General features: G+C 39.5%; 1 protein-coding gene across 1 annotated transcript in view; it reads left to right on the top strand.

The window, feature by feature from the left end:
- LOC149226410 (putative LL-diaminopimelate aminotransferase, chloroplastic) overlaps positions 1–12,253 on the top strand; it is a 310,774-nt gene that overhangs the window by 29,693 nt on the left and 268,828 nt on the right. Inside the window, 1 exon segment of the mRNA XM_089377483.1 lies at positions 10,721–10,806. Coding sequence (XP_089233609.1) covers positions 10,721–10,806 — 86 coding nt within the window.

Here is a 12,253-nt window from a genome sequence, read left to right as displayed (position 1 = left end):
TACACGTAGGGAGTGCCAGGTACAATGACACAAGCAAGATACGAGATGGTACATGATGGTACAACAGTAGCAGGGGGTATCCAGTGGTGTCTAGGGACAGGTCACGGTGTACAATGGCATGCTAAGGAGTACGGGGATACTTGGTGGTATGCAATGGCATATGGTGCGACATAATGAGCTCTTGGAGCATTGCCTCCAAGGAGACTTATGGACAAGAACATTAGGGGTACCATTGGGTGCAACTCACCCAGGATTGATGAGGGCACTATTGAGCATTTGGGGATGCCATGTTCAGCGGAGACAGGTCTTCGATTGGGTTATCAATAGATCTGAGGCGGAGAGAGGGACGTCTGTTTATCTAGATTGTCATTGATGTCAATATGGCAATATTATGGGATACTAAATGATGATGTGAAACCAAGGAGAAGCAGATCCGTGAAGTAACAAGAGCCATCGAAGAAGAGCTATCGGAAGCCATTAAAGAGTAGCCATTAGAAAGCCACAGGAAAGCCAAGCCAAGAAGTGATACAAGATTGGCGTTTTTATTAATGTATCACTGCCCAAAACCTTCGATGTGCCATATAAGATGCGGACCTGATGTGATTATATATATAACAATTAATATAACACCGCATCCACCACATTGCAAGTCCTTTTAAAAGCTGTTGCCATGTTGAAATTCTGATTTCGATATAATATGCAGACCCGATCAGTTTATGGTAACAACTCTAATGTAATATCGCATCTGCCATTTCGCAAGTAAAGCCTTGTCATATTGTAACCCCCGATTGCGATATGAGTTGCGGACCTGATGGTCCCATTACAACACGCCCTAATTAATATCGCATTCGCCGTATCGGAACCTTCACAAGTTATGAAGGCTTGTCACATTAAAACCCCGATTGCGATATAAGGTGTGGACCTGATCGCTCCATTATAACACGCCCTAAAGAAATATCGCATCTGTTGCATATCGCAAGTCTTAAAGGGATGTCACAATAAAACCCCCGATTGCGATATGTATTACGGATCCGATCGCTCCATTATGATACACCCTAAAGAAATATCACATTCGTCACATCGGAAGTTTCATATCGCAAGTCTTAAAGGGTTGTCATGGTAAAACCTTCGATTGCGATATTATTGCGGACCCGACTGCACCATTACAACATGACTTAATATAATATCACATCCGTCGTATCATGAGTTCCAAAGGGATGACACGTAAAACCTTCGATTGTGATAAGGTTGTGGACCCGACGATTTATCAAAATGGGTTTAATATAATATCGCATCCACTCTATTGGAAGTAGGGGATCGACAATGTTATGTGTAGACCTCCGAAGTTGCGATTGCGGGATTTTCATGAAGTTGCGACTGCGGGATTTAAGCAGTGATGTGCATGTGGGGACCGCCAGACATCTTTTATAATGTGGGTATGGCCTCTCCTTTATGATTTCTAGAAATAAACAAGTCTCCGATATATTTTGTAATGTGCGACCTCATACAACAAGTCGACCTCCCTCCAATAAACGTGTCTTTTGGGTATTGGTGAAACTCGTATAAATACAAGTCAAATGCTTCACCTCAAGTATGGATCTCAGGTATCAATCACAGAGAAGAAGGACAGTTCACAACTCGTGAACGTGAAGGAACAAAAGAAAGGAAGCTGAAGGTCGAGAATTTTGTTGACTGGGTTATTCATTGAAAGGCTTGGACCTATAATGAATCCGTAGAAGCACAACCTGTGACCTGTTAAAAGACTGCATAGATAGGATTGTTTTTGAATGCACAACTTGAAGCAGCGACAATCACTCCTCTGAAGCAGTTACTCCTAAAGCGATTACCATGACAGTAAGAACAGAGGGTAGAAATAGAGAGTTGTTTTTGTGTAGACATTGAGGCCTAGTGCAGATATCTTGTTGAAAAGCATCAGCAGATCTTGAAGATATTATTGAAGATCATGATGCATTGTTGAAATCATCATGAGGTAACTTTGCAGACTCTATTGGGCAATATGAAGAATTGTGAAGACTCCTTCATATGAAGACAGGTTGTCATTGATGAGATAGCATGGAGACTACAGTGAAGCTATAGATTGACAAAACTCAGTGAAGAAGATTTGGGAGTCATGAATTACTATAAAACATATCTAGACAAAGTATAACAGTGGGTTGGAGCCCAGAGGGTTGGTGCCCTAAAAGGTTGGAGCCTCGAACAAATAAGGTAGGTGCCTTGAAGGATAGGGTTGGAGCCCTAGAGGATCGATGTCCTCAAAAAACCAGGTCGGAACCTGTACCAGAGAAGGGTTGGTGCCCTAGGGGTTGGAGCCTCTAAACACAAGGTTGGTGCCTTGAGAAGATAGGGTTGGTGCCCTAGAGGTTGGAGCCTCACAAAAGACCAAGTTGGTGCTTGGCAATAGGTTGGAGCCTGGGGAATTGAAGATTGGTGTCTTCATCAAGGGTTGGAGCCCTATATATTGTACTTGATTCATTATAAAGATTATATTAATAAAAGCATTTATTCCTATTGCTTATTTTGTGTTCTAAATATAATTGATTTAACTGGTAAAAGTAACAATTGAAAAGGAATACTGATTCACCCCCCCTCTCAGTATTTCCAACAATGTCCATAGGATTACTCTGCAGTATCCCTGTAGACTCTTGATCATACTCTTGGGGACCTACCCACCCATCACTCTCTAGTATTGCTTACAGTCGCAGAACGTTTGGTTGCTGACCGTTGATGCTCTCAGTACAAGCAATAAGACATGGGAGGCTCACCCTAGGCAGTTGGATGAGACACATCGTGTCATGGGCAGGAGAGAGACTCTCAAGTTGAGACATTTGGTGGGTGCACGAGATGACAGATACATGCTTAGGGATGGCGTGATTTGCTACTGAGGTAGCATATGTTCCACCCCTGGGCTCATACTTGGGGATGCAATTCCGAGGGAGCTACATGATGCACTTTCGGTGGGACAATCCGAGGCATTATATGAGCATGAGGTGCAGTGGATGGTAGACTTGGTCTAAAGGCAAATGTTTAGACTCTAGGCAGTATCGGGGTGCGCTTTCAGGAGGCAGGATAATAGATTTCATTGTGTGGTCTAGTAGGAGCAAGGTAGATTGACATGCGTGGGGCGAATTCTTAATACTTGGGGTCCATTTATCAGATACATACAGGGGTGAGAGACGAGGCACAATGGGGTCCCATCAGCTAGTAGTAGGTCACAACAGTGGGCAGGGAGTTTTGGCAGTTGTGTATCTTTAGTATGGCTATGGGATCCAGGGATCAAGTTGATTGATAAGGCACTCCATTCTATGATGAGCAGGATCATGGGGGAGGGTGATCTAGTTCACCTTGGGTGTGACGCATGGGAGATTGCTGAAACCTCCACTGTATGGCGAGGTATATTTATCTTGATGTTGCTCAGGATTGAGATTGAGAGTGGATGGGTAGACGTTGACATCATGGGCAGGATAAGCTTGGCCTTCAGGGATATTCCACCATCAGGTTTCAGGAGGGGAGGACATAGTCTGAGCATGATGGGCAGTTTGTCATAGTCAGAGTGGCACATCGTCAACATGGTGGCACCCTTTTGAAACTAAGTCTGGTGGATTTTGAATGAAATCCAAAATTCTACTTTCTCCATATGAAATCCAATGAGGTCAAAACCACTCTCAAACATCCTGAGTCATTTCATTGTAATGTTAAAAATTTAAGTAAAAGGATGAAAATTAAGATTAAGGAGAATGTCGTTACCATGAATCACATATCAATACTAGGGCCATAAGCTTGATCATTATGTTGCCGCACTAAAAATTATTTGTTTCTTGAAAAAGAATTGCATTTGGAATGTTACTGCAAAAAAGGCTAGGGAGCGATTTCGAGAGTGCGCTCTTGGGGTCGCTCCTGAAGGAAGCACGCTCCGGGAGTGGGTTCAGGGGGGGAGCTGCTCCCCTGCAACCCTAGCTTGGACAATATTGTACAATAGTTAGTGGCTACCAAGATTTGATAGGGTATGCAGTGCAACAACATCTTCTTTACAACATTCCTATATTGATTCAGAGCACCGGGGGATCCAGTTGAAAATTGTGAAACATTGTTTGCTGACTCATCAACAGGTGATTGGAGACACCTTTAGGTTGTGTCTTGAGAACTCTTTAGGGTGGTAGGGTGGTGCTAGGGTAGGTTGTAGCCTGCACAGGGTGTTGGAGCATCCTTTCAGTAGGAGTTGATAAAACACAGGGCGTTGAGGCGGCCTTTCATTCGGAGTTGATAAATCACGGGGCGTTGGAGCATCCTTCCGACAACGCTAGTAAACAGTGTGTTGGAGCACTCGTCATGTTGTGGCTTGACATCCAGGGTGTTGGGGCTTCCTTTCGGTTGTAGCAGGTTAATAGGGTGTAGAAGTGTCTTACAAGTTGTAGCTTGTAAATTAGGGGGTTGGAGCCTCCTTTAGTTGTGGCTGAAAACTTGACGTAATTATTTTCTTTCAAAGATGGAGAAGACAATTACTAAGGAGCATTTGGTGGTTTTTGACCTGGAGGGGGTTTTCCATCTAAAAATCTTGTGTCCATTGTCTCTATCTTTTTGCATTGTTGTATGGTGTTGTTTACTGGTTTTGCTATATGATACTGAATAATAATAAAATTGTTGAAGATTAACTAATGCTCTGAAAAGATTAATAAAGTGCTAATTGCTAAGAAATACTGATTCACCCCTCTTGGTATTTCCAACATTGAGGAGCAAAGAGCTGACTGAGGAAGACTGCTGAGTTGCTAAGGGAGGATGGTAGAGGTAATTTTTGTGGATATTCTTATTTTGTTATGGGGACGAATTTTGTATTTTAAAATTTTTGCCCTTGCTGGTTTCGGAGGAGGCCAAGCTCTAATTTATCTAGGCCACAGGTCTGTAGGGCACCTTAAAGAGAAGTGACGGCAAATTTGTGAAGGTTTTTAAAGGCTAGAACAGAGTCTGGAAAATATAATGAAGTGTTGGATAACAAGTTAGGTAGTGAGGAAAAGGGTGCAGTGTTGGGTACAAGCTGCTAGGTGGGCAACTTTTCCATTTTGAGCCTAAATATTGACACCCTTGTTGGTTTTGGAGGAGGTTGAGCCCTATTTTATCAAGGCCGTCGGCCTGTGGGGCATCTTAAAGAGAAGTGACAAGAAATTTGTGAAGGTTGTAAAGGCTAGAACAAAGTCTGGACAATATAACTAAGTGCTAGAATAACATGTCAGGTAGTGAGGAAAAGGGTGTAGTGTTGGGTACAAGTTTCCAAGTGGGCAGATCTTCTATTTTGAGCCTAAGTATTGACATTTGAACAGTGAGCAACAAAGTACTAACCTGAGTTGAGTTGCAGAGGATCAGTATTGTCAGCTATTCAACAGGTTGGAGTCTAAGCAGTTATAAGTTGGTACTTACAGAGGATTGGTGTCCTCATCTTCTTGACAGGTTGGATCCTGCAATATTGTAAGTTGGTGCTTACAGATAATTGATGTCGTCACAGGTGGTTTCCTGTAATAGTGTAATGAAGATTGTTAGAAAAGCATTCAAGTGGTTTTTCACCCAATTTGGATTTCCACTTTAATGTCTGTGTTCATGCATTGTGTTAATGGTTGACTATGTGATGAGATTTCTGTATTAAGATTAATAAAGTGAAAATAGTTTAAATCTATGTGATATTGATTCACGCCCTCTTTCCCGCCCTCAATATCACTGTGTATTTCCAACAGAAATGAGGCAACAAGTATAACATCCAAGCATCATGACCCATTTTCCAACTTCAACCCATGATCCTTACTTAGATGCCTAATATATTAAATGTAAACACTTCCTATGAAAGAATGATTAATGTACCTCCTGTGTGTTGAACCACCATCATTGGATGAGCATGCTGATCAAGAGGATGGGCTAAGCATGTGAGGCAATAGAAGACATCTGTGATGCTGTTGTGTGTGGAAGATGCTGATTATCATCTCTGCAAATGTAGATAATGGGAGGAGGATCGCTACTAGATGGCTGAGAATTTGCATCATAAGAGAATAATTTTCTCCCCGGGTTAGCGATATATATGGATGGATAACAGAGCCAAAATAGTCTTTAGATGTAAAAATCCAAGTCGCGGAGAAAGGAACCAATGCATATCCAATCAACATCACAACTCAGAAAGATGCAAATCCAATAGAAGTGAGGATATATTTAAATTTCAGAGGTTGAAGTACAAACAATGGATAATCCAAGTGTATTTACTAATATAAAGTCAATGATCAACAAAGTGACACAAATGTATAGTAAAGTTATCATACCAAAAGTGAATGAAGAAAATTCTAATAACCCAATTTTGATTCTCAGTTCGATATTATGTACATGATGATTCACTATAATCCAACGAATGTAATTTGTAATTGAATAATGAATGCAAATAAAATACATCGTTGACTATAGAAGAGAAGGACAAAAGAATCGGGGACTAGGGCTACAAACAACAAACCAACTCAAGTTACAATAAAGTCTCACCCTCAGGACAAGGATTGCTTAGACAATGAGAATTTGATTGCAACAAGAAGGCACGAAAGGAACACAAGACCAACTGGCTAGCGGACACAATATCCAACCAACACCAATATTTCATATGCTAGTTGGCCTGCTGTTGAATAGGTGGGGTCAAACAAAACTCTGATATTTTTATCAGGCACGATTTTGAACCAAAGGAAGTCTATCTTGGTGCAAAGCATAGTTTATATGCCAACAAGCTTGAGGACAGAATGCAGAATATGATGCATGGGCCTGAAGATAATGGATGCTTTTTTCTTTTTTTGCATCCTGGACCACTTTGGGAGATGGTTAGGCAGAAACCTCATGGAAATTCTGTTGGAGGATTTTTTTGGAAAATTGTGGGGCAAGGTGGAAGCCTAACTGAAGACATAATGGGTCATTTGACTGCTACAGAACAGGGAGAAAATTATAGCCTGCACATTGCTGAAATCTCTGATGAAAAAATTGATTGGATTGTATATTGGCAGCACCAATTTTGCGGATGGGAACTAATGAAGTTTGTGCCTCATGGGAGTGCAGAATTTGAAGCATTATAAGGGCCACTACTTTCAAGTAACTAATGAAAAATTGGGTGCAGGTAGTAGTAGAATGCAACCTGTAATGAACGAAATGGCATTTCGCAGTGCTGATATGTTCAGAATGGTAACTGTGAAGTTTGAAGGCAATTTTTTATGTTCAAGGGTTGATGAGAAAAAGTTGTAGCACCCAGATTTGTCATTGCTTGGGGACAAGCAATGTCGGGAAGGGGGGACTGTAATGTCCCTGAGAGATTAATTGTCCCAAGGGATGAAGTAGGCTATAGTCCTCGATAAAGGAGAAAACCTCAAAATACCCATTGTTTGGGCAAGTTTGGTGTCGCTGGGGCAAACATGTCAAAGTTGGGGTTTCATTTGAATTTCACTAAATTAATTAAGGAGAAAAATCCCTTCAAGGAAATCTATAAATACAAAGGGGTTGGATTCATTTGAGGCATTATTGGATTGGATTATTTGTCTTTCTTTTGTTTGACCCTGAGGGTTTAAACTCATTTTTCTTGGACTAGTTTTGGTGGAGGTGATCCCACACTACCTAGTCATTTTCTTTTGTTTTGGCACAGAGATTTAACTATCTAAGGGAGCAACGAAGTATTATGGGAAGAATCTGAGAAGGAAAGATGCTTTGAGGCAGGTCGAGACTCTACGGGAGCTGAAGATCATCTCTTTGAGGCTGGAATTGAAAACCAGATTCGAGCGAAACCTTCTATTTGGAAATTTTGAGGCAAGCCGTCCAAAGTCTGGAGGATTTGTGAGTCTGTCTGAGATAAACAAGAATGAACCTCTTAATCTTCTGAGATCGGTTGTCACCTTTTTGAGATTTGGATGAGGGTTTTTCTATGATTGAAGGCTGCGGCGTGCGAGTTCGTGATGAGGTATAGCAAAAGCGAATTGTCTGAACAAGTCGAAGTTCTGAACCTGAAGGTTTGCAACAAATTGATCTAAGATAGGTCGAAGTACTCCCTGAAGCTAGATGTCCACCCTTGGAGCAAATTTTTTTTTTCTGTTCTGAGGGCAATCAGAATACTGGCCTAGCCTGGAGCAGATCCGAGTCACCTGGAATCACTTTGTTCTGAGACAAGTGCGGAGGGTTTCTGGGGTGCATTACATGGGCAGACCTAAATTTCGGAGAACTCTTGTATCCTATACAGAACTCTATTGCTCATTTGAGGCAATGCAAGAGTCTATCCAAGGACTATAATGGACCGAAATTCCTTGAAGAAGTTGTGGAGGCACAGAAGCTGGTTTGGACGAATTCCTTAAGGGTGCCGAAGTCAGGAATGGGTATGATTATTAGTCCAAGGGAGTTGATATCCTCTCTGGTCGGTATTTGCAGAAGGAATTTCCAGGACTGCGTATTAGATTAGGTGAACTCAATTTTTAGTCCAATTATAGAAGTAGTTTAAGTTATGGTGAACTCAGATTCACTGGATTATTGAACTTGGATCATACTGCACTGTGGAATTTGTTATAGTATTTTGAATGTTTATTGTGTTGTGGAGAAACGATACTGCTTTCTCGAAGATGACATTATTTGAATTTCTTGGTCTCTATTTGAAATAAAAGAAGAATTTGTTGGAAACCCTAGTAAACCCTAGGGCAAAATCTCCCTGGGTTATTACATAAACACTACTGATATGATAAGAAAAATCATGTAACAATGATGCCTTATCAACATCATAATCACAAGAGCCAATATTTTAACCAATCAGTATATCAACATTGCTTTGAACAAAAATAATTGACCTGATTTTGAAGAATGTTGATGCCAGTACAGTTGAGTCTCATAATAAAAGTTCATCTTGGGAATCCTATAAGGGCATTGTTCCGCAAAGGATCGAAATATGGTGGTTAGACCCTCACATGATATGACAATTTTGCTCAACACATGGAAGAGCATATCGTCTCCTGTCCTCAATCATCATCAACACCAGAAAGAAGAATCATGGGAAGGCATTACTAGCTGCAATGAAGGCATAACTGTTTTATGGTTTGAGGTCAAAGCATTTCTAAAATGTAAACCAATGTTATAAACCTAAAAAATAAATAAATAATAATAAGTGGGTGGTAAATGAAGAGACACATGTTAACTAAGGACATGACCCATCAACCTCATAAGCCATCCATGTGTATATATACTGTCATGTAGGTCATTGTAATCATCATCTATCTTACTGTCCTATATGGATTTCAGTTGTCTATCATTCTTTTGCTGGATCTTTCTTCAGCAAATGCACTTTGTTCATTTGAGAACATTGCAATGCAACAAAAAATAGAAAATATGATGCAGTGCATGAATTATCTTGCATCAAACAACAAGATACTCAAAGATAAGTTAACATCCACACTGTATCTGCCTCCGTTGCATGAACGATGAGTAATTCCTGGGCCAAATTGTGCTTTTAAAGACTGAAATAAACCCTAAATTTGCTTGAGTTTTGGGCATGGATTTTTGAGGCCGTGTGTGTGTGTGTGTGTGAGAGAGAGAGAGAGAGAGAAGAAACAGCCAGATATACCATGCTTGGTGTTCTTAAACAATTTCAATGATTTTAGAATATCATCCTTCTTGAATAGCTGGTTCAGAGAGAATTTTATCCTCCCATAGTGAGATATTCTTTTTGTCTCCTGTATGCTAGGAGTTTCTCTTCTGAAAAATAATAGAGGAATTTCTGATCTACTCTTTCCTCTGGTAATTTGATACTCTTTTCATCTCCTGGATGCCATTACATTCTATTCTAACAATGCTGAAGTAATTTTTCTCCAGATTAAAGAGTCCCCACCCCTTCTGCGGACGTGCTGTGTGGATACTTGTCTGTGATATTTAACAGGATAATAAAGTCATATACAACATGTATGGTTTCCTCGAGTACTTTCTACGACTTAAAAATATTCTTCCTCTTGGAGGGCTGTCTGAGCAAGAATTCTGTCCTTCCACAGTTGGATAATATTTCTGGATGCTAGGAATTTCTCTTCTGAATCATAAGAAAGGAATTTCTGATCTAGCCTACCCTCTGACAGTTGGATGCTCTTACCATCTCCTGGATGCCAGGAAATTCTATTCTGAATAACGTTGAAGGAATTTCTGATCTCCCTCCAGATCAAAGAACCCTCACACTTTGAGTGCTGAGACATCTTTGTTCCACCAGTGTTTTTTTTGTGTGGATCCCACAATGTTTATCTAATCATAAGTTAATATGCCTGGTAGGGTGTACAGTTTTTATCAGATTACATTGTTTTGCCTTTGGTAGCTGATGGTTGCTCAAGTGATTTACCCACAGAACTTGTGTCTTTTGGTAGCAATTCATAGTTGCTCAAATGATTTACCGACAGATCTTGTGTATTACCTGTCCTGTCATCTCCAACATGGATGTGTTAAAACTAGCAAGCTAATTTGTCCTAAAAATTTTCCTGGGTTCTTTTTGTTTTTTGTGGGGACCTCTTAGAGATCTTTCAGCTGGTTGTTGATGATACATTTTTCAAATTATCCAATGTGTATCTGACAGTTTGGTGTGTTACACTAGACTGGCTGCTAAAGTTTAAATACTTGAACTCAACAATGATAACATGCCAATGTGCCATTGACACTGAAATTTACCTAAATTCTTCTATGTCTTGTTTGACAGTCCTGTGATTAACTCAGCAAAGACATCTCTCATTTGCAAAAGAAGTGGATTGATCAGATGTATTGCAGAACCCATGGAGAAGACTGGTATGTTTCAGTTTTTAAATGTCTTAGGTTTTTATTTGAAGTCTGCTGTTTTCTTTGATCTTTTTGTATGTTATAGCATATTAACAGATCTCAGTTCTTTCACTGTTGAAAAGGTCAGCCACAGTAAAATGTTTTGTTAAAAAATGCCTATTCATTTTTGTTAGTTGGCTGCTGCAGACATGAAAATGTGGCATTGAGTCAAGAGATTAGTTGGCAAGGGCAGGAGTATAAATTTAGTTTTTTACTGGTTTGTTGTTGCTACTTGATTGTGCAGATGATGCGATTATTACATTTCATGTAAACATACTTAAGAGTATTACATACAGCTAATATTAGGGGCATATGTTCTCAGTATGGGATGTTGAAAATTGACAGTTATGGGATTAATTTCCTTGAACAAAATTTCATTTCTGACCTTTCTACAGTGACTTTCTAAAAATATAAAGTCATGTTTATCTTTGAAACCACAACTTTCCAAAAATAGTAAATCACCTGCCATCAATTCATAATCATATATATTTGATGAAAAATCACTTAACTTGTGCTTAATCAATCTCAATTGTTTAATTTTTAACTTAATCATCAATATTATTATTATTTTACTATTATTCTCTTTATGATATTATCATATTATTATTAAAAAGAAATTCAAGTCTTTCAATCATGGGACTCAATCATGTCATATGTAACTCTCCTCAATTAATACATATGTTACTCTTTCTCTCTTAATGGATTCATTCCTCTCTCTCTTTAATGCTCTTATGCACCTCTTACACTCTCTTACACACTTTAATGACTCATCATAAAAAGATTCCTCTTACACCTCTTTAATGCATAAGTTACACTTCTCTCCTTAATGGCATAAGCTACACTTCTCTCCCAAATGCATAAGTTACACTCCTCTCCTTTATGCCATAAGTTACACTCCTATTTTGGCATGTGTAACTCTTCCTCAAGGCATAGGAGTTACTCCCTCATTCATTCGAGTTCCTTGTGGATTTTTAATGTACTTTGGACAAGTGGTTTCCCATGGGTTAGTTTCTACCTAAGGAAAAGTGTCCAAAATAATTTTTTCCTAAATGTGACTTTATAAAGTGAAAGTGGTAAAGTCAATGTTAAATTATAAAGTGAAAAGTGACTTTAGACATAAAGTACAATGTGGGTACATTATTTAATGGGTGAATTAAAAAATAGAAAGTGAGAATTAAATGCACATTTATTCTCATCCCTTGATCCAAATGAATCTGAGCCATTAGATCTTAGGGTTTCCCAAAAGTCATTTAGATAAACAAAAGGGGGAAAAGAAAAGAGAGACTGTATTCATTCTTTATGAGCAGATTGGAGAAAGGAGGCTGAGAGCTGGAGAAAAGTTATGAAGGAGAAATTTGTTGCAACACGCTGAAGGAGTGATTTCTGGGCAAAGATGGGCATGGAAATCAAGGCATAG

This window comes from Pinus tabuliformis, chromosome J (assembly GCF_031772625.1).
Source record: "Pinus tabuliformis cultivar Carrire ecotype Pingquan chromosome J, CPIR1, whole genome shotgun sequence".
Taxonomy (NCBI): Eukaryota; Viridiplantae; Streptophyta; class Pinopsida; order Pinales; family Pinaceae; genus Pinus; species Pinus tabuliformis.
Note: the sequence above shows the minus strand (reverse complement) of the source record. Positions and strands in the feature narration are given on the sequence as shown.